Here is a 23,471-nt window from a genome sequence, read left to right on the forward strand (position 1 = left end):
CATCGTTCCTTTAATCAAGAAAATGCTCCTCAGACTCGTCCACAGGCCAACCTGGTAGAAGCAGTTCTTCAATTGAGGATCCCTCCTCCCAGGTCATTCTAGTTTGTGTCAAGTTAACAACAGCTAACGAGCATAGGCCCAAAGTCAATCAGTGAGCTGGACCTGGGTTTCTGGGTCTTCAGAAGCCAGGCCTGTTGCTCTACAATGTCCTGCTAAGTACCTTGTCACCCCAAAAGCCAAAGCTACTTTGTAATGAAAGGGCAAGAGACAGTCCTTGTTTAGGGTGAAGAGGCTTGGGCTCTGTCCCACTTGGAAGGTCATAGTTCTAAAGCAGAGACAACAGCAAAAATCCCTTCAGTTTATTCCCTGTTTAAAAAAGAAACACCAAAACCTCATTTGCAATACCTCGTCCCCTCACAAGGGCCAGGAAATAGGGAGCCTACCTGACCAAGCGGCAGTGAAGGCAAGAGTTTTCTACAAACTCTATCACTGGGTCGTAAAGTAAAAACAAAACACACATTTTTGTCTATGCCTCAAGTATCCTAACAAAATATTCTGCCTGATTGCTTAGGGCTGATTCGAGGGAATGGCCTCCTGAGAGTCCTCAGAATGTTTAAGGTAGGGTGTTGTCATGGTAATGAAAGTGAATATTATTCTGCACTAAGAATCTACTTCTAGACTTGTCCCGTGGAAATAACCCAACACAACTGCCCTGGCTTGTTTTATGTCAACTTGACATTAACTACGGTCATCTGAAAGGAGGGAACTACAATGAAGAAAAATAATATCTCCTTAAGATCAGCTGTAAGGCATTTTCTTAATTAGTGACTGATGGGGGAGGGCCCAGCCCATGGTGGGTGATATCATCCCTTGACTAGTGGTCCTACGTTCTGTAGGAAGGCAGGCTGAGCAGGCCTTGGGGAGCAAGCCAATAAACAGCATCCCCATGGCCTCTGCATTAGCTCCTGCCTCCAGGTTCCTGCCCTGTGAGTTTCTGTCACCTCAGTAAATATCAAGTATTTACTAAATATTTGGCTACCATTTAAACTAATAGGATATATAATCTAAACATAAGATTGCTGTATGTTCACCTGTAGGTCTGAACACTGAAACAAAATAAAAACCAATAAAGAACACTAATAGTATTTAATAGACTAGACAGAATACCTATGAATGTAAAAGATACAATATATAAGATGATGAATTTGAATGTAAAAACCACATTTATTAAATATGACTGACTAACTTAAAAAACACGAAGCCAGTTTTTGTTAAAGTGCTGTTCATTCAAACTCTGGGGTAAGACCATCACCCCAAAGTAACTTAAAAGAAAACCAAATTACAGGGCAAACACTGGTAATAGATATGACAGGCACTAACCAAAAAATGCAAATTGTTCTTTAATTAAATAATGCCATTCTCAAATGATACAGAACAGTCATCTTGACAGAATTACTTTCTTGTATAAATATTCATAAATTAAAAATGTCTCTAGATATGCCAAAGAGCTGCAAATCATACCTTACAACAGCAGCTTTGTTCCTATTTTTTAAAAAAAAAAAAAAAAAAAAAAAAAAAGCACTAAAATCCTTTTCCATTGAAAGCCATTTATTTCTCTGGTGTAGGGGAACGAGGTCGCCGAGACACTTGCCTCTCTTAGAATGACATACGTGACAACAATGCATATACATTTTAAATTGGGAAGGTCACAATAGTTAGGACATGATCATCTTTTGATGCAGTAAGAAAATAAATAAATAAAAATTAAACACTGTAACCTGATGTTTGGTGTTGACAATCAATAGTGTCAACTTCACATACGAAGGACAGCAAAGTCTGACTCTTTTTAAGTATTCAATAAGTCATGGTATTTGGGCTAAAGACCTTCAGAACAGTGTTTCCTTCTTTTGCTTAAAGGAATACAATCCAATCACCATCAAGCTGCTATGGTAATTAATTTGAAGCTGGGGTGAAGTGACCTTTTGGTCCATGGCACAAGTTACATCTATCACATTTCTGTCAAAACAAACCTGACGAGATTTCATATTTATATAGTACAATACACACTGACCAAGCTGCCAGTCCCTCACAGTTTTTTAGAAAAATATCTACATTTGTCCTTATGGATGTCAAAATGTTACACCATCATTTGTTTAAAAAAAAAAAAAGATGCACATTCATACTGTGAAGTTATTAGGAAAATACTCTTGCAAGTAAACTATAGAAAGATAAAATACACTTCAAAAGTATGTGGGTTGTTTGTTTACAATATTCTATAAAGTGCAGAGAAATCCTAAGGAGAGGGGAAGCTACCCCAGAAAGAGTTTAATTACAGCAGCTTTTGCATAGCAACACTCAGAGGAGGCTGGACGTGTCCGTTTCCTCAGGAGAAGGGTGGAAGAGGTTCTTCAGATTCAGATTGTGTCTTGGCCAGAAGTCTGCTTTCTTCAGGAATGGTTGCTGATGCCAAATCTCCATTAAGTGTGTTTCCTGAACAGTGAAGAGGTCCTGTGAAAAGTGATTGGCAAGTTAAACATCTAAGCAATGCTGACTGGGCTTCTATGAAAGACCATCTCAGCTCTGTTCACAGAAACAAAATTTCACTAGGTTCCTGATAATCATCTGCTCATTTGATAGAGAAACCCCCTTTTCTCACACTGACAGTCATAAGGACAAATGCCAGTGCTCCTGAGGAACATGGTGTAATAAACGGAGGCAGGGACTTGTTTTGGTCATTGCCACAAGCAAGGCTGGCACACGATGTGCCATCAACCTGATGAAATGAATTTAACCTGGTCACTGCCTTTTCAGCATGATCGGTGGTCCTTATGCTGTTAGTACCTTCTTACCAACAGACTCCAAAAACACTATGGGATTTTTCCAAGATCACACAATCACAGAACTAAGCCTTTCTGAGCAAAACTAGAAAGACTTCTTATGTTGGGAGCTCCCTTTTCCACACAGTTCACAACTGCCAGTGAGGCTCAAGCAAACAGGGCCCAGTAGCATCCCATTCCAGAGTAAGTAGTCACACTTCCATATGCTGCTTGGATTTACCAAGGCTCCCCCCCCCCCCACACACACACACACTTTTGTTTCTTTTATTGTATGTATTTACTTACTTACTTCTTACTTAAGTCTTGTTCTTTGAGACAAGGTCTCAGTCTATAGCCCAGGGTAGCCTAGGGCCTCCAACTGACCTCAAACTCACAACAGTCAGCCTCCCAAGAGCCACTCTGCACCTGGTTTATCATTTTACTTTTCTGATCTTCAAAAGCAAATGTCCAAAACCAAAAGCACCTCACAAGAAGAGTATTGCCATGTAACAACTTTTGGCTGGACCTGAGTGGGCGCAATGGCAGACGACACTCAGGAGAGACCCTGGGTTTAAGCACCATCACAGAATAAATCAGGCATGGTGTGACCACCTGTGGTCCCAAGAGTCAGGAGATGGAGGCAGGAAGATCAGGAATTCAGTCAACCTCCGAAACCCAGAGTTCAAGACCAACTTGAGCTACATGTCAACTGATGATTGCAATATACCTAATACTAACATACTGAGGTAAAGTATCTACCAATGATCTTATATAATACACTAATATATAAAATATACTAATCCTCTGCTTTGTCAACTAAATCATTAAACAGAAAGAAATTTAAGGATACATTACACCTTGCCAAAGCAGAAGCTTTATGCTAAACTGACACATACATATATCTCTATGTGTGACATGTTTGAAACACTCCTAAAAACTAAGTTAGTGAATGTCTTTGCCTTCTAAATATGTGAAAATAAGTCATATGGTAGTGCATGCCCATAACCCCATGCCTGTAGAAGCAGGAAGATAGCCAAAAGTTCAAGGTTAGCTTAGTCTACATAATAGATTATAAGCCAGCCAGAGAGAGTTATACAGAAAACAAAAATGGGCTAAGGAGATGGCTTGGCAGTAAAGTGCTTGCTTTATAAGCAGAACCAGCTGGCTACTGAAACTAGCCATATTTGTCAGCTCTGGGTTTGATTAGAGACCCTGCCTCAGAATGAAAGTGAAAACCGGGCGCAGCCTTCAATCCCAGTAAGGAGGCAGACAGGGCAGTCTCTGACTTGGAGGCCAGCCTGGTCTACAAAGTGAGGGCTACACAGAGAAACCCTGTCTCAATGCCCACCCTTCACCCCAAAAAAGAAAGCAAACAAAGTGTAATGAAGACTATCAACTCAACCTTGACCCCCCACACACACACATATGTAAATCTGCATATGCTTCACACACAAATGCAGTAGAAGAAGAAGAAAGTGGTCAAAGGTTCTGTTTGGAATTAAATGCACTGACATCTACACTACCTCTTCCTCCAACAGAGCCTGCTTAGTTTCTAGGTGAGTAAAGAAAGGCCGTTGTCTTCTCATCTATTCAAAACCACAAAGGCAGTTCTTCCTACTCTGTGACCTGGCTGTCTGGAGAACCTAACTACCATTTACTATGTCATTTCCATAGGGAATCAGATCCATATTCCATATAACTGACATCCAAAGAACATACTCCATGGGAGGTAAGGACTCTTAACAGGTGAGATGTTATGTGTAAGACGACACTGGAAACCATGGTCCTTGCAATCAAATGGGGTACATCCTGACACTGACACATTGTGAAAGACCTTGCTCCTTACGTAAGCACAAATCTCAACAGAAATCCCTAGGGTCTCCTGAAATGACAGTCTGCTGCCTCTGAAACAAGGGGGAAAAGGTACAGAGATCAGTTGTCAAAACAACAAAAAATTGCTTTCTTTAGCCATTTTAAGGTAGATAAATAACACAGCATGGCTGATCTTTCTGATTTCCGACCTTTATTTCCTCTAGAATTCTACCTGTAATTAATGATTTTTCTATCACACTTTGAAATGGAAACCTAGTGGTAATAAAGACACAGTCAATAAAAATGTCTGAGATAAAATATCTCCCAATGATCTTCAGCACCTCTTAACCACATACACAAAATACCAAAGCTATTGGGAAGAGAACAGGAGCAGCTGTGGGCTGTGGGGGTTCACTTCCCTCTGATGAATTCGCCTAAAAGCAAAGTATAGTGTTCCAATGACATCCAGAGACAGTGTATTTCAGTCCCAGAAACTACAGGAACCTGGAGCAGTAGTGCTGAAGTAGTGGAAGAGACAGAAGCTGTGGAACTCACTCTCTGGGTCTTCAGGGGGAACATCATTAGAGTCTGTGTCTGAGTAGGTTCTGCGGCGGCGCTGAGGAAGTCTGTGAAGGCCAGAGGCTGCTTCTTTGATGGAACAGCTGCCCCTGCACATTAAATAGAAAACATTAAGTTCTGGGCATCAAACAACAAAAAGATTCTTTCTTGACTGGGATTTTAAATGGCTTCTCTTTGAGGCCAAGCATAGTGGTGCACACCTATAATCCCAGCACTCAGGAGGCAGAGGCAGGAGAATCTCCAAGAGTTCAAGGCCAGCCTGGTCCACTGTTGGGGACCATCACCATCCTCACTACCTCAGGCCTCTGAGATAGAAAATTACAGCCTCTTAAGAAATAAGCAGGAGAGCATTCCTAGATACAGGCTTGCAGTTTTACAACCAGTTAAAGAATAGCTCAGGATATTCCTCCTGCTACAGTTTTACAGCCAGTTAAAGATTAGTTCAGGGCATTCCTTCTACTGACCCTTTCATCCTGCCTACTTGCAAACTCTGCTCACATCCTGCCCCATATAAGCCTCCCCTGAGAAAATAAAATTTGTCAGCTTGATCAGAATATTGACTTGCTGTCATTCTTTCTATCCCTTGTCCTTCGATTCCCCCTAGGTGTTTCTTAGCTCGTTGTTGACTGCCCCGTGGGTGGGGCAGTCCACATACCAAGTTCTACAACAGCCCAGAGAAACCCTATCTCAAAAATCAAGTAAGAAACTCCCCTGAGGCTTAATCTGCTTTGTTAGCAACGTGCTGCTCATTTAGATGGGAGGTGTGCAGGCAGGCAGGTCTGCCTGGAACATGGGTGGGCAGGCAAACTCAGAGGCCAGGTGCTAAATGAGAAAGGAGAACAAAGCCATGCTTCTAGGAAGAGGGTCCAGAGGGGCAGTCGACATAGGTGGCCTGCAAATACCTGAGAATGTTCTTAGGTTTCACAAGTGCATATATCTAGCGTCAACCTTTAACTGGTGAAAAGGGCAGACTGAAGGAGGGTGCCAAAAGTTCAGAAATGTTCAGACGTGAACTCACCGGCAGAGAAACAGAAGAAAAAAGTGGTGAAGTGGGGGCTAGAGACAAAACATGCTTTGGGGCTAAGTATGGAGCTTAGTTGGTAGGCTATTTACGCAGCATGCACAAAGCCCTGAGCTTGAACCCCAGCACTGCATTATCCAGGCCTGGTGGCTCACACTTTACTCCCAGCACCAAGGAGGTAAAGGCAGGAGGATTGGGATTAGGCACGCTGGACTATGTCCAGTTTGAGAACAGCCTGTGCTACACAAAGACCCTGTCACCAAAACAAAACAGTTTTAAAAGTCAGTCTAGGAGCTGAAGGCAGGGCTCAGCAGCTAAGAGCACTGGCTCCTAGAAACTCCAGTCTACACATGCAAACACAAAAGCAAATCACTACCACCTGAGAGCAGCTCAACATCTGTTTCATGAGGACTCAGCAGCATTGTACAACCTTGGCATACCAAGGAAAAATACTATTTAACCTTTTTAGCTTACTGTCCAAGGAAAAATACTATTTAACCTTTTTATAGCTTACTGTCCAAGGAAAAATACTATTTAACCTTTTTATAACTTACTGTCCAAGGGGGAGGAAAGCATAAAATATAGCTTAGAAACCTTTCTATCATCAAAATGTTTGATGTCATGTCAAATGACTTAGCTTCCATTGTTCTATAAAGTCTGAATGTTAAAATGCTTCATTCCCTGCCGGGCCTGGGTATATATGAATTACTGGCTTCCTCTGAGCAGATTAATTCAACAATAACAAGGCTCAATACTTAACAGCATAGCGAAACATGGTGAAGAAAACTGATTTCATCACTTTCCAAAGAACAGAAGATGGCAAGCCCAGTCACCAAGAAGAGCATGGCTTAGGCACTGGCAAGACCTACATGGAAGGTGAATTTTCCAGTCTGATATGAATATTGCTTTCTCTCTTTCAGTGAGCTCTTTCTTAGTAACAGCCTGGCATGGATATATGACAATATAAAAGGCTAAGAATAAATATCCTCAGTTGGCCAGGCGTTGGTAATACACGCCTTGAATCCCTGCACTCAGGAGGCAGACGGATCTCTGTGAGTTTGAGGCCAGCCTGATCTACAGAGCTAATTCCAGGACAGGTTCCAAAGCTACAGAGAAACCCTGTCTGAACCCTCCCCCCAAAAAAGTCCTTAGTTGTAGACACTCAAATACAAATTTCTTTCTAGCCACTTGATATATTTCATTATTTCCTTTTTACATAACTTGTTGCTTGGTGGCAAGTACATTTGCCTGCTAAGCTTTCTCAGTGGCTCTAGATATAAACCTGAGAAACATGACAGCCAGCGCACGGAACCACCTTTGACTTAATTCTTAGATGTACATTTCCTTTCTGAAGCCAGCCCCTGACACAAGAACTAAGCAATACACACAAAGATTGTGAAGAAATAAACCAAACCAGGCCTACTCCACAAAACTGACAGCCACAACAGCTGGCACTGGCCTGAAGAACTTCCCCAAGGAGGCATTCTCCACACAGAATTTAGTCAGAAGAAATGGTTAGTCTACCTCTCTGAACTGCAGGAACCAGGGTGGCTGGCAGAACGTTTCATCTAGAAATGTAAAAGAGAGGAAAATGTTTAGTCAAAAAGAATAATGCACCTCCAATTCATTATCATAACTAACATAAACTGATTCAGATAAACAGATGCCCGGAAAAAAACACTTACCTTTTACAGACTCAAGTAACAACCTAAACATATCACAGTTTCTCCCTAATAATTACTAACTGAAAATTTCTCAACATACTGAAAAAATACTAAACTTCTAATTATGTATGTGTGTGTGTTATATAATATATTGAAGTATAAAGAACAGCTTATACATAACTAATCTAAAAGTCATTTTTAAGAATGAAAACACTCTTAACAAATGTTCTAAAGGGCACAATTAGGATGTGGTGGTAAAGCTCCTCTCTGCCATTCCTTATTTAGGCAGCTTCCACACGAATGCGTCAGTGTAGCTTTCATGGAGGGCAACATTGGTAAGTCTAGTCTTTACAGAGCTCAGAAAAACCCTAAACCTCAAATAGGTCCGTCTCTAAAGCATTTATGTAAGCAATCAGCGGGCTAAGCATGTAAGCTCAGTGAGTGTTTGCCCACTACACACAGGCCAGTCCAAGCCTTGAAACTATAAAAGTAGAATGCCAGGATGTTAAAAAGAAAAGGAGTCTAGTTAAGCAGAATGCATAATTTAGAAGATGCAATTCGCCCACCAGAAAATCGAGGAAGGGCAGCACAAGTCAAACAGTTATTTCAGCTTAACAAGGTGACAGAGAAGCTGTCTGTCCGAAAGGCTTAGCATGCTTTATGTATGCAGGCCCACACCTAACATGCTGTACAAATGCTTCCTGAGTGTGCAACTTCAGCTGCTAGCTGCCAAGCCCCAGTTGAAGTGACAAACAGACATTTCCAGTCCAAAAGCTACAGGGACGGTATGAAGACACAGCTGTACACTAACATGCCCCACCACAGTCACATCCTTGTTCACTGGTCTACAGACACAGCTCAGCAGCCTGTGGGAATGCAGCTCACAGATAGGACTGGCGTTCGCACCCCACCCGCACCCAGTAGCTCACACCACAGTTCCCAGGGCTCTGACACCCGCCTGCTGGCCCCCACAATATACTCCGCATGAAAGAGGTGCTGAGAAATCCTAGCAAAGGATCTCTGCTAGACTAAGACAATAAAATCTCATTCCCTAAATCAGTGGAAACATCCCCAGTTCATCTGACCAAAATTCTTTATGGACACTTAACAGTGTCCAATGGTCATGATAAAAACGGAACCTAAATAAATATAGGCTACGTTCTTTATTCCTTCTCCACAACTGAACTGGGGTGGGTGGAGAGCACAGGAGTGAGCTGGGCCCTCTTCTCACAAATGATCATCCAGCAACGGTGAAGCCATAGCCTCTTCCTACCAACAGGCTCCCAAGCATACTTCAAGGGAAACAACGCCATGCTCTCAAACCTGATCTTAGCACAGGTTCCTCCTGGCACGCCAGAGAAAATTTAATAGCAGGGAAGGCACAGGGAGTTCACCACCCCCAATAGAGAGTTCTTGGTGTGCAGAGTAATCAAGAACCTAACATAAAACGCCTACTACTACGTGGCTCAGATCCTTCACGATGACCTTCTGACACAGAAGACATGTCACAAATGAAGGACTGGAGCAGTTAGCAAGCAGCCTACTCAGAGAATTCAAACGCAAGCGCTGAATGCAGAACAGTTCCCACTGGAAGCTTCATCCTTTGCTTAATAGAACCCCTCGAGAGTAAAACATCACTCTCTTCCAAAGCTTTTATCAAGCAGACACATGCCTAACTTCCTTTACTGCAACACACACACACACACACACACACACACACACACACAAACACACACCACTATATATAATGCCTTCTGGACACACAGGCAAATGGATGCAGAGTGGGAAGGCAGGCCATTCTCAGACCATTCAAAGTAGGCTAAGACATTATTGCATGTGCTGAGCTCTTCAGCTAAGCGGACACATTACCATCACAGACAAAAGCAATTCAGTCTGTGGACTACTCCCTCCCCACTTTCCATTTCCACTCTTAAAAAGGAAAGGAAAAGAATGGCCAGGTTCAATAGAAGAGAGGCTGAGACTGTGACTTGTCAGTAAAGTGCCTGCCACTAAATATCTGAGTTCAGATCTCGGTGGTGTGCAAAACCACCGAGGAAAGGAGATAGGCATGGCGGTGTGCATCTGCAAACAGACACAGGTAAGGAGATAGGCATGGCGGTGTGCATCTGCAAACAGACACAGGAAAGGAGATAGGCATGGCGGTGTGCATCTGCAAACAGACACAGGAAAGGAGATAGGCATGGCGGTGTGCATCTGCAAACAGACACAGGTAAGGAGATAGGCATGGCGGTATGCATCTGCAAACAGACACAGGAAAGGAGATAGGCATGGCGGTGTGCATCTGCAAACAGACACAGGAAAGGAGATAGGCATGGCGGTGTACATCTGCAAACAGACACAGGAAAGGAGATAGGCATGGCGGTGTGCATCTGCAAACAGACACAGGAAAGGAGATAGGCATGGCGGTGTGCATCTGCAGACAGACACAGGTAAGGAGATAGGCATGGCGGTGTGCACCTGCAGACAGACACAGGAAAGGAGATAAGCATGGCGGTGTGCACCTGCAGACAGACACAGGAAAGGAGATAGGCATGGCGGTGTGCACCTGCAGACAGACACAGGTAAGGAGATAGGCATGGCGGTGTGCATCTGCAGACAGACACAGGTAAGGAGATAGGCATGGCGGTGTGCATCTGCAGACAGACACAGGTAAGGAGATAGGCATGGCGGTGTGCACCTGCAGACAGACACAGGTAAGGAGATAGGCATGGCGGTGTGCATCTGCAGACAGACACAGGTAAGGAGATAGGCATGGCGGTGTGCATCTGCAGACAGACACAGGTAAGGAGATAGGCATGGCGGTGTGCACCTGCAGACAGACACAGGAAAGGAGATAGGCATGGCGGTGTGCATCTGCAGACAGACACAGGTAAGGAGATAGGCATGGCGGTGTGCATCTGCAGACAGACACAGGTAAGGAGATAGGCATGGCGGTGTGCACCTGCAGACAGACACAGGTAAGGAGATAGGCATGGCGGTGTGCATCTGCAAACAGACACAGGTAAGGAGATAGGCATGGCGGTGTGCATCTGCAAACAGACACAGGTAAGGAGATAGGCATGGCGGTGTGCATCTGCAAACAGACACAGGTAAGGAGATAGGCATGGTGGTGTGCATCTGCAAACAGACACAGGTAAGGAGATAGGCATGGCGGTGTGCACCTGCAAACAGACACAGGTAAGGAGACAGGCATGGCGGTGTGCATCTGCAAACAGACACAGGTAAGGAGATTGATATCCAGAGCTCACCAATCTAGACTATTGATTAGCTCCAGGCTCAGTAAGAGACTGTCTCAAAAAAAAAAAAAAATAGTAATAATAAGCTAAAAAGAAAGCAACAGAGCACATCTGACAGTGAACTCCAATCTACATGTATGCATGTGCAACACACCAACACGCACACGTGTGCACACACACATACACACACACACACACACACACACACACAAAACCCACAAAAATAATTGACTTTAATGTAAATATTTTATATCCCTAGGAGAAAAACAAGAAATTCCAACCATCTGAACAGGAGAAGGCGACACAGGAGAAACCAAGGGATCCGGATGAGGCAGTTGAAACATCTCAGGTTTAAACTTGGCATTGGCTATCTTCACACATTCCTCAAGAGTTGTGATGAATGTATTACAGGTGGCACTAAGCAAGGACGAGGCTTCATTCATGTTCTGAAAAATGACAAATAAAGACTGAGAAGACTCATACTCAATCATGAAACCAGGCACATCCTGAGAATCAAGCGAGAAAATTAAAGCTAAGACTTTATCACTAAAAGAAAAACCAGAAGTTATCTACTGTATTCGTGCAATTGGCCCAGAGAACGCAGGCCAGAGTGCTTCTTCCTGAGCCTAGTCTCCAACTACTGGCTGCTGAGACAGGCCTTGACTCCCTGGAGACATGAGTTGCTTTGATTCTTGCCTCTAGCAGAGACAGAATTCAGAACGCTCTGAACAACTGTGAGTAACTCAGTAAGGATGTTTCTGTCATCCTAGGAGTGGCTAAGGAAGCCCCAGGGCAGTATGTGGTGCAGTACAATCCCCAGCAAATGTGTCCCCTTGACAATACCTCTACACTAGGAGATGAATGACTCTCATCGTGGTGAACAAATTCCTGGATTGTATGAACCTGCTGCATTAGGAGGTCACAGTAGAGGCGAAGTTCAGACATTTTGGTTTTCAGAGATTCACTGGTCTCACTTATTTCTAAAAGAAACACATATAAATATCCAATTAGGTCACTTTCATGTTCTTTGGTAATACAATAAAACAACCATTTTTAAAGCAGGCAACAGAGGCTCAGTCGACAATATGTTTGCTGCACAAATATGAGGACCTAAGTTGGATCTTTAAAACCCACATAAAAAGTTGGACCCAGTGGTGGTCTACAATCCTAGCACTGGGGAGGTGGAGATAGTAGGATCCTTGGGCTTACTGGCCAGCTAGTGTACCCCTATCATTGGGCTCCAGGTTCTGCTGAAGGCCCTGTTAGAATAAGGTGAACAACTAAGGAGGACTTCCAACAAAAGCCTCTGGCCTCCACATGTACATGTACTAACACACAACAAGCATGCACAGATGAATGCATGCACATGAGCTCCTACACAGAGGCAACAAAAACAAACGGTTACAGCTTGAGATGTAAAATCTTTGAAGCAGAACTGTACGACCCTAAGAAACACCTCTCCTCTCCTTCTTTACCTAATTCAGGAGAGACAACTGGTACACACCTGCCATGAAATTTACATAGGCTGATTTCTACAGACAAGTGGTGACAACTGGGTGTTTTTAGATTGCTACTTATTTAATTAATTTTATATTATTTGGGGGTAGGAAGGAAAGGGAGAAAGAGAACATGTACGTGTGTGTGTGTGTGTGTGTGTGTGTATCACGGACACACACACATATAAAGACACACACACACACACACACACACACACACACACACGTGAAGAGGGCAGAAGACTTCCCTCTGGAGTTGCTGCCACCTTGGGAAACCCAGGGATTGTACTCAGGTCACTAGAGTTGTGTACAAGCCCCGCTCTCTACCCACTGAGACGCCTTGCTAGCCTGGTCAAAGGCTGTTTTATTACACAGCATTCCCACTCCATTATTCACTTCCTCCCACTGAAGCCTATACTTCTACTTTTGTGAACTAGCTTTTGTCTTTTCTTCATACAATTTCCAGCTCTGATATTAGTTTTACTTTTAATGCAGAAACTGATAATCTGTTAAAGTTCTAATATATTAAAGGCAGTATTTCATCTACCTATATAACACAAATGCTTACCCCCCCCCATTAGTTCCCCTCCAGTTTTCTTGTGTATTTTAGCACACAGAAGTTGCTGGCTTTTAGTTAAGGAAAGCAGTTCCACATAAATATCTACTAAATCTCCTTTGGTCCCATTTCCACATTTTACAGTTCTTGGGATTTTTAACACAGCACTCACTTCCTTCTCCTTAGTGACTCTGAACAAACTTCGTATCCAGCCAGCAGCTCAGCTGTTCTCTAGCCATAATCTTTTAAAGTAAAAATAAAAGCTCGGGGGGGGGGAGACAGCAGCTACATAGTAGATGCTGGACTTTCAGAAGTGGCCGAGCCAGGCCAGGGAGCTGCTTCCTGGAAGAAAACACACAGCAGAGCAGGACTCTGCAAATCTGATCTAAATCAATTCTTTCAAAAATTTAAGTATTTTCCGTTTTTGGGGGGGTTGGGGAGGGGTGCCATGCATGTGTGTGGTGGCATGCATATCCAAGTACACAAGTGTCAAGGCCAGAGGTTAACATCAGGACATCAGGTGCCTCTCCTTGATTGCTCTTCTACTTTATTAAGTGAATCAAGATCTCTCATTCAATCTGGGGTATCCCATTCAGCTAGTCTAGCTTCCAAATGGAGCCTTCTGCATCAACACAGCAGGCAGCCACACCCACTCAGCTTTGATGTGGATTCCAGGAGTCCAAACTCCAGTTCTCAAGCATTTTATTCACTGAGCCATCTTTCCAGCTCGTTCCTTTAATGTGTGTGTGTGTGTGTGTGTGTGTGTGTGTATTTTATACACAGCACAAATTTATCCTGTTCTGTGTATGTTCAATGACATTAAGAACATTCAAATGCTGTGCAACCATGGCCATTATTTTCCCAACAGAAATTCTGAAACCACTAAACACTAGCCTATTCCTCCTCCATGTAGGCACTAACTCCACTATTTTTCTTTCTTCTACTTTACTTTCTTTTTTCCCTACTTTACTTATTTAGACAGTCTCATTATGCAGCCCCAACTAGCCCCAAACTGAAAATCCTCCTGCCTCATAATCCTAATTGAGTTCACTCTTTCTATCTATATAAATCTCACTATCTTTGGTATTTGAAATGAATGCAATCAATGTTTCTCTTTTTGTGACAGGCTTATTTTATTTCACTAAGACTATGTCTTTAAATAAAATTACCATGTTGTACCATATGCCACAATCCTCTTTCTTTTTAAGGATAAATAATATTCTATTGTACAGGTAACACAATTTTATTTATTCAGGTCTCTCTAGATATTTGCACTGTGCCTATCTTTTAGCTACTTCTTATCCTAATCCTAGCCACACTTTATCAATAATTTTCTTTAATGTAGCTCAATATCATTATAAATTCCTGCATTTCCTAACACCTAAAACTTAGTAGTTTTTCACTAAATTAACTTAATATTGTTTTTAATTTTTAAACATTCTCTATATGCATACATGGGTGCAAAGAACAAGCTGAAGTATCAGCCTCTTTTGAGATGTGATCTCTCACTGACCTGGAGCCCACAAATTAAACTAGGCTGGCTGGCCAGTGGGCCCCAGGGATCCTCCTATCTCCTGCTCATCAGGGCTGGGATTATAAGCAGGTGTCACCGTGCTTGGTTGTTTACATGAGCACTGGGCACTGAACTCAGATCCTGGTCCTCCTACTTTTTCAATGACCAGTTAACCACAGTTTTCCACACGGTTAAACTTCCTTGGAAACACTTTACTGACCCCATAATGTATCACCTGGCCAAAGCACTGGCTTACCAACTGATTCTCCTAAACTGAGACCTTCCCATTGTTTACACAGTTCTTACTAAGGTGATGCATTTATGGAAGACTTCTACATTACTAATATCCCCCTGATTATTGAGAGTGGACAGGCTCGTTTATGCCTAGAAAGCCATTTGTACAAGAAACCTGTATTCACCTTTTTCTTTTGCAGTCCTAGTGTCAGTCAAACACGCTTTGGAGCTCCCCAGGGCGACCAGCCACCTCTGTCTCTCAGCGGCATTTACTGCCTTCATATAAAAATGCTGCTCTCCTGGAATGATTAATTCCATTCTTGTGTTGTCTGCTGAATGGACTGCGATGACACAAAAAAGTGCAGTTATAGACTCAAAGCATTTGGAGGGGTCACACCACATAGTATCAGATGCTTCATTCGTGTAAACTACACACACAACACAATCAGGGCCACTCTCTCAGAAGCCCCAGAGGTACCACGGAAACCACCTTGTCCCGGATACCCAAGGTGGCAGCGGTGGCAAAACGGTGCCAGCATTCATGCAACAGTAAAATAGACAACTCATTTTACTCATATTAGAATTCCAACACTGCCATTGGAGGCAGCAAGAAAGTTAAAAATTATGTTTCCAAGTCATGGCTTCCGGGAGAAGTGGCAGGTGGATGGCGGCTACACCATCAAGATCACTAAACCCAAATACAAAGCATTACTCAGAGAAATTAAATACCAAGTTCAATACAGGGAGGGGGACTATAGCAGACCTTTATTTTCATTTGTTTGGCATTTACTTGCTTATTAATCTACCTGTGTCAATGTAGCTGAGGCTGGCCTGGAACTCACTACAAAAACTAGGCTATCTCACACTTTCTTCTAAGCCCCCCAGTACTAGGATTACAAGTATGTGCCGCCATATCCATACAGTTCTCTGCACATTAATTTACTGTGACATTTCCATACATGTGTATATGTATATCTGCTGGAATTTTGACCATCAAACAAAATCCAAGTGGGAGGACATATTTGCAAGCTCACATTATACAAAGAATGGCTATTAATCAACATAAAAAACAATCAAGCTCAGAAAACAAGACAAAGACCTGAGAGAGGACTCCTAAAAAAGAAATGACATATAAGAAGCAAGCTCTCCAGCACTGAGCCACATCCCCAGTCCTAGGGAATGTGTCCCTGACATTTTATTATTATGCACACTACACTTTATTTGGGTCCATTATGGTATATACAGGGTATTACAGTAATGGAGAAAAACCGCCCCAATACAACAAAGGAAGGTGGGAGTTTACAGCCAAGGTGGGAAGGGTGAAGAATTGGAAAGTATTAACAAGAAATTTCTAGGGCAAATAGGGACTCTACTAAATGGATCTAATAAGAGCTGCCTAGCCAAGTGCAAGAATGCCCTGGATCCAGTTACTAAATGAGTATTTTCTTTTCTCATAGCCACCTGCTAGAGCTGAATGGAAATTCTCTGGATGTGCTTCTTAAACACACTTCTACACTGGTTCGTAAGCTGGCTTATAAGGCAGCACTTCTGAAATGTTCACGGGTGGTAGGGGACAGAGAAAATGACCTACACAGACCTCAGCAAAAAGCACGTGGCAAGATAATATGGGTAAATGTTTTAGTCTACGAAAAATAAAGAACAAAATTATGCCCCATTCATTCAGTGAATACACAAGAATGATCAGCTGTGACACTCTTCCATTAGAACAGTAACAATTCTTAATTAAAAAGTGAACAGACAACACAAACACACGACAGGCATGTTCGCTTTGGAGACAACTCCCAGGACATCATGATCTACCCCAAGCTGATAATGTTTACATGATGATAACCCTGGCATGGGAGGACAAAGCAAAACAGAGTTTCAGGCCAGCCTAGGCTACATACAGAGACCTTGTCTCAAAAAAAAGGTTGAAGACGAGAAAGGAATGGAGAAAAAGGAGATAAAGGAGGAAAAAAGAGGAGGAGGAAGGGCTGTATTACTAGGGAGTCTGGGATGAAGGAACAGAACTATAGCTAAAGAATATGAACCCAAAGCAGAGGGGGGGAAGAAGAGGAAAGGAGGAGAAAAAAAGAAAGAAAAGAAAAGGAAGGAGGGTGGGAGGGAAAGAGAAGGGAAGGAAGAAAGGAAGAGAATAATCATAAAACCATGCCAAAGTAGACTCCAGCCCTGGAAAATGTAGTGCACTACATTAATCTCAAATAAGCAAATGCAAAAGACAAAAGATGTGCCTGGGTGTTTGATGGCTTTGAGCAAGCCCTCAGGCAGGACTGAAGTACTCCAGCTGTGAGGGACATGAAAAAGGCCTGGAGGGAACTAAACATTCCAGTGTTGTGTCCCTTTCAGTTCTCCTTGAGGAATTTAAATCTCATTATCATTTTATCTGATTTCATTCGACCCACCTTCACCCACACACAAGGTCAGATCATGATCTGTGAAATCTCCAAAATTATTACACCGTGACCTACTACTCTATTATCCCCATTTTGGAAGAAAAGGAAATGTTTGGGGCTGTGTTAGCCCCAAACATTCAGCTGCAGTGGGCAAGAAAGCAAGCTTCTAACCTCTACTCTGTACTTTACCAAAGCCCCAGAGGGAGGCCTACTTCACCAACAGAGTTCAGCTTCAACCATGAAGGTGGAACAGAGAGTATCTAGATGCTACAAGAATTATCTATCAAGTCAAGCAGAAAAAAAGCATCTGAAGCTTCAATGCAGGGAACATTAAGGGAGGAATAGCAAACCTGTGTTCAATAATGTTGAATGCCATCCTTGATCCCTTACAAAGAGGACTTGAAACTGTGACAAAGCTGTAGAACCCTAGGCTTGCTCACCTTTAATCTCACAGACGGCCATCTTTATACTTCCTTTGCTCCCTTTGCACACATCGTCCTGAGAGTCATAGTAGGACAGGATTCCATTATCTAGAACAAACCATCGAGGCTGCCAACCTGTGGAGGCCAGAAACCAAAACAGGTTAATAAGTTATTTTTACCACATAAAAAACTGATTTCAACCATGCCACATTAATTCTGGACTCTCAGTAAATTCACACAGTGAAATTTTTAATGGCCAAAACCTGCCCAAAATGTCCCGCTATTTCTAGATAAAGAAAAGGCTATTTTTGCTCTAACTCATTACCTTCTCTTGAACTACCCAAAAGATGCAATGCAGCCTCAACCACAGCTCCACCCAAGCACAGCATAACTGCTCCCTTTCCAGTATGAGAACAAATTATAAAGTAGAAGTAGCATTTCTTTCCCAACATGTTTGGAACCAGTGGTGTTTCAGATGCTAGATTTGGGGTTTGCATATGCATTATGAGATGTATGAAGAATGGAACCCAATCTAAACATGAAATTCATGCCACATCACCTAAAAGTAATTTTATATAATAGTTTTCTTTCTGACTGTGCCCTATCACAGGAAGTCAGGTGTGGCATTTTCCACTTGTGAATGTCCCTTCAGCACTTAAAACCTTTGGGTTTGGGAAAAAAAAAAAAATAAACTTACAGAAACCATAAGTTTTGTTCCAGTTCTGTTACTATTCTTGGTGGCTAACCTAGAGTAAATATTTACATCATAATAAGTCTCTAAAATTCTTTCTCCAAAACAAGTGCACTGAACAAGTGGACCAACCATCACGTATGCAATGTGACCTCCCTGCCCTGATAGAAAATGCTGTCTTTAAGCAAATGCCCTTGAAGACAGGGAAACCTAAAGAAATTGCCACTTGTTAGGCAGCTGTGATAGCCTATAGAAAGAGCAGGTTCCCACCCACCCCTCTACCCTTCTCTGATGCTACATACACAGCTTAGGGAGAAATGCTACTAAATTCTATCATTCATCTCACTGGCATTTCCTCAGCAGTTAAAGCACACACCTATCAGACCTGGTTCAAAGGCAAAGCCTGTAAACAAGAGTGATGGCTTTCCTCAAGACTGGATTCTTCACTCCGTGTTCCCTGGAATCTTATCAAGCACACTACTAATAAAAAGCAGGTCATCAACTAATAGCATAGTGACCATGCTGGAAGCAGTGTGACTGCCCTTATTCTTTCCATCACTATTAAGTCACAGTACAGTATAAATGAATGAAACATGCCACCAATAGAACACTTTGACCAGAGGCTGCTAAACAATTCATCAGCTCGTGTCTTCTAGGATCAGACAGTACCAAGACAGAAAACCTCATTCTTATAGACTGACACAAAGCATAAAATTTAGGGCTCACCACACTTTTGAAATAACAATGTTGTGTTATGGTTAGTTTTATCAAGTTGACAAAATCATCCAGGCGGGCTATCTTGATCATTAATTGAAATATGCAGACCCTTCTTAATTGTGTACAGGTCAGGGGACAATGGATGGTACAAAATGGACATAGAGCTGTGTCCTAGCATGCCCTTGCCGCTCTCTTCTGACATGATGTTAGTCACAGCCTGGGCGTCTGTGACCTCCCGGTAAGAATGAACTACAACCTTGAACTGTGAGCCAAAATAAACCCCTCTTTCTTAAGTAGTTTTGGTCAAGGAATTTTACCACAGCAATAGGACACTGAGTCAGCACAAACAGGTTAAGTTTTACCTTCTTAGGAAGACAGGGACATTACACCCACCAGTTCAGAAAGATAAACCAAGCAAACTTCTGGCCCCAGGAAAATATATTTGCATAAACATTGCATTCCCTAGAGAAGGTTGCCAAATTAGGAGGGAAACTCTTTTGGTATTTGTACACTGTCTTGTTCCTCACTGCATAAAGATGCCTTAGCATGCAAGAGGTGCTTTAAAAAAAACACATAGTTCTCAAGGCTGGAGTGATTGCTAGACTACTGAGACTCACGCTGCTCTGAGTTCCCAGCACTCATATCCGGCAGCTCACAACCACCTGTGATCCAGTGTGAGGGGCACCCACACATTCACCCACAGACACATACATATAAATAAATAAGGAGAGAAGGGTGGGATGGAAGTAATTTAAATATAGTACTCATGAAGGAAAGTCTAGAAAAATGTCAAATAATGTTAAAAAAAAAAAAAGGCTGTGGGGGGGGGTGACAGCACTTGCCATGCGTGTTCAAGAAAATACTATGGAGAAAATTTTTAACATATGTCTACAATAACTAAAAGAATGAATTAGTGAATACATTATTTTTCCAAATACAACACCATGGCAAATTATAAAGAGGAAGTGGTAAAAATACAGTCTCAGACATCAGGCCCACCTAGGTCAGTAACAGAAACTTAGTTTTTCGAAAAGCATTACTGTGAGTGACTGCACTATGATGATGCAACAGCTCTCCAAAACCAACTGTAAGCAAAATGATTCATTTAGAATTGGTAGGAACTAAGGAAGGCATGTAGTTGAGCGTATTAGTCTAATCAAGCCTGCTAATTGTCTCTCCACACCTTTTTGAAGAAATAGTTAATCTAACTTTCTCTAACTGGCTCACACTTTTACAGTACAGCAATAGGAGGTTCTTTTCTATTTCAGTTTCTACCAAAAACAAGCAGTTTTCTCAAGCTACTAAATGTTAAGGGAACAAGTGCAATCCAAAAAAAAAAAAAAAGGAAAAGTCAGAACTAACACTATTACCCTGAAGTCCCTAGAGACCACCAGCACAGTATGAACAGCTGCTCATCCTGACCTCCTGACCTCCTGACCCAAGAGATACTAAAATAAACCCTGTCGAGCCAACTTTACATTTTTAAAATGGAATCATTCCAAACAAAACACTTCAGCCACTCTACAATGCTAACTAGATGTTAAAGCAAAATGCACCCTAAAAACTAAAACCACAGTATGTGCTGGTACTCAGTCCAAGACAAGAGGACACCTCCCACAAAAACACATTGCTCTCCAAGTGAAATTTCCCTTCCAACTTGAACGTGGCAGCAACTGCCCATTGCTCGGGCCATACAGAAAATACTCCTCTGACATTACCTCCAAAGACAGAGTGCTCAAAAATATTTGCATGTCCAAGCTCACAGAGGCTGTGGGACTCAGAGCTAACACTCCTCAGCCAGCATCTGTGCTCACACCTGCCCAAATGAAAACGCTTGTATCTGCCTAACGTTTTACTGCTTCCAGTAAAAAATATGTCATTAACATGATTATTTGGCCTTTTCATCTGAGCAGAAAACATCAGTGTATTACAAATATTAAACCACTTGCTACGGTAAATCTGGCTCTAACCAGATACAGCTAAGCATTTAGCCCTTACAGGGTTTACCTGCAGATTCCACAAGACGGGTGGACACGAATTGAGTGCCTCATATAATGCCTAAAGGGCTCAATACTTGGGGCAGAGTAAGTAGGCAGTAAGCAGAATACTGACTGTTCCTCAGGACTAAGAATCTGAGTACTGCCCAAGTTTCCCTTAACGTTCCAGGCCTCCTCTAGTTTGGTGAGATCATGGGATTCAGAAGTTGGAAGGTACCTCCGGGACAAAATTGCTCACCACCCGGGCCTTCGCCAACAGGGATCCTGAAAGAACACACTTTCCTTTGGTTGGTGTTGGTTAAAGCGCAGAACACAGGATTTGGCTTTAAGGCATTTAAAAGCCAGACTGCTATTATCACAGGCAGGGACAGTTATCAGCTGCTGATCACATTTCTGTACAGATTTCTTCTAACTACCTCACCACTGAAACTTGCCTGCTCTCTGTGTGTTGTATTTCCAACTATTCCTCACATGACCCGCACTCCCATGATGTTGAAATGCGCTTTTCCCACTATGTCTCACAATCACCCGAATTCCCAAAACTCACTAAAAACCAATCCCTAGGAACATTCTCTGAGAATAGCTTCCCAAACGACACTTGATGAGCTCAGACAACCTCAACAAGTGGACTTCCAAACCAGTGGGAAGAAAATGTAAAGGAATACAGAAAACATTATTTTTAAACTAAATGATTTCACACACACTAACAAAATGTTGTCCACGGAGCGTGGACGAAAGCAGACATTGTAAAGACACACTTAGGATAAAGGGGGACTGCTCCCGAGGCACAAGGGGCCACGCAGGTTTCTGGTGCGTGTCCCATCCTCGGGATGGCGCGCGGTCGGTCTCGAACTCCCCGTCGAAGAGGACGGGAATGGACCCCAAGAGGGACAGAGGAGGAGGGATCGGGAGTGGAACTGAGTCCCGTGGCCAGAGAGGAGGTGACCGAGGACCAGGGTGCCCGCCGCCACGCGCCGCCCGCCCGGTACCTGTGAGATAGTTGGTCCACTTGTACAGAACCCCCTCCATGCTTCAGAGCCCGGCGCCGCGCATCCTCCTGGCCCGGCGCCGGCCGCGCTGCTGCGGAGGCGCGGGCCCGCAGCCCTCCGCCCCGACCCGGCGGCCCTCAGAGGCCCGGCCGGCGGGCGCCGCGTGCTGCTCGGAGGCCGCGAGGCGCGGACATCCCCAGCGGGAACGGCGCGGCGACCCCCGGGGCGACCCCAGCGCCCGCCGCCCTGCCGCTCCGCCGCCGCCGCTCCACGAGCCCCGGCGCTGCCCTCCTGCGCGCCCGCCTGGCTTCCCCCCCGGGCTCCGGTTTGTTTTCATTGACCCCGACGTCGCTTTCACTTCCTGGATGAAAGGGGCCGGCTCGGCCCGCGAAACCCCTCCCCGGCGGCGGGGCTCTGGGACGGCCGCGTGCCCGAGGCTGCGACGCGCGCTCTCGTGGGGCGGCTCAGCGGTTCCCGGTTCCGCGCTTCCCGGATCCCAGTCTCCACGATTTCCCGGGCGCCCCACCTCCCCAGCATCCCGACCCTCCAGGCACGAACTCCAGGGTCACCCTGTCCCCGGCGGCGGTGATTTAGGCCTCGCCTCATTCCAATCTTACTGGATAAAATCAAGAGCTTCTCGTTTCTTTGCGCTTCCAGGGTTCATACCCAGGGGTAGGGAGTTATTTCCTAGGACAAACTGGCAGCAGTGGCACAGGCCTGTAATCCCAGGATTCTAGAGAAGATGCCAAAAGGTCAGCCTGGACTACAGCGTGAGACCCCTTAAAAAAAGGGGGGGGGCAAGAGGGATAGGATATAAAAGTAGTATGCAGGATGGTGAGGTTCTTCAAGGAGGTCTTTACAGGAAACATGGAGCGAGGGTTGGCCAGGGTTGCGGGCTTCCAGATAGAGCGCTTGCCTCTGGAAGCTTGATGATCAAGCTTGATGTCCCATCCTGGGACATAGTGGAAGGAGAACCCTTTTCTGTAAATTGTCTTTTGACCTCTATACGTGGACCGAGTCACAAGCATCTTCCTCACCACCACACACACACACACACACACACACACACACACACACACACACACGCACGCACGCACGCACGCACGCACGCACGCACTCACGCACACAGAAATTTTCTTTCAGTGTTTCTCATGCTGCATATCGTGATGTATGCCCTTAATCCCAGCATTAGGGAAGTAGAAGCAGTCAGATCTCTGTGAGTTCGAGGCCAGCCTGGTCTACATAGTGAACTCCATGCCAGCCAAGGATATATAGTGAAACCCTGTCACGAAA

The 23,471-nt window shown here is 43.8% G+C and overlaps 1 protein-coding gene across 1 annotated transcript; it reads right to left on the reverse strand.

The window, feature by feature from the left end:
• Positions 1-1,382: 1,382 nt before the first annotated feature.
• Plekha3 (pleckstrin homology domain containing A3) lies at positions 1,383-22,364 on the reverse strand. The gene is made up of 8 exons (XM_051184410.1): positions 22,179-22,364; positions 17,803-17,919; positions 15,134-15,289; positions 11,993-12,129; positions 11,431-11,595; positions 7,753-7,796; positions 5,184-5,296; positions 1,383-2,508 (listed from the first exon to the last, which is right to left on the reverse strand). The coding sequence occupies exons 1-8, from the start codon at positions 22,216-22,218 to the stop codon at positions 2,384-2,386; spliced, it is 897 nt and encodes a 298-aa protein (XP_051040367.1). The 5' UTR covers positions 22,219-22,364; the 3' UTR covers positions 1,383-2,383.
• Between the last annotated feature and the right edge of the window lie 1,107 nt (positions 22,365-23,471).

The sequence above is a fragment of the Phodopus roborovskii genome, unplaced genomic scaffold (assembly GCF_943737965.1).
Source record: "Phodopus roborovskii unplaced genomic scaffold, PHOROB, whole genome shotgun sequence".
Classification (NCBI taxonomy): domain Eukaryota; kingdom Metazoa; phylum Chordata; class Mammalia; order Rodentia; family Cricetidae; genus Phodopus; species Phodopus roborovskii.

Coding starts and splice junctions, on each gene's coding strand:
- Plekha3 (XM_051184410.1), bottom strand. CDS start 22,218: ATGGAGGGGGTTCTGTACAAGTGGACCAACTATCTCACAG. Junction 12,130..15,133: donor TAGGACTGCAAAAGAAAAAG/GTGAATACAGGT, acceptor TGTTTCTTTTAG/AAATAAGTGAGACCAGTGAA. Junction 7,797..11,430: donor CGCCTTCTCCTGTTCAGATG/GTTGGAATTTCT, acceptor TTACATTTCTAG/ATGAAACGTTCTGCCAGCCA.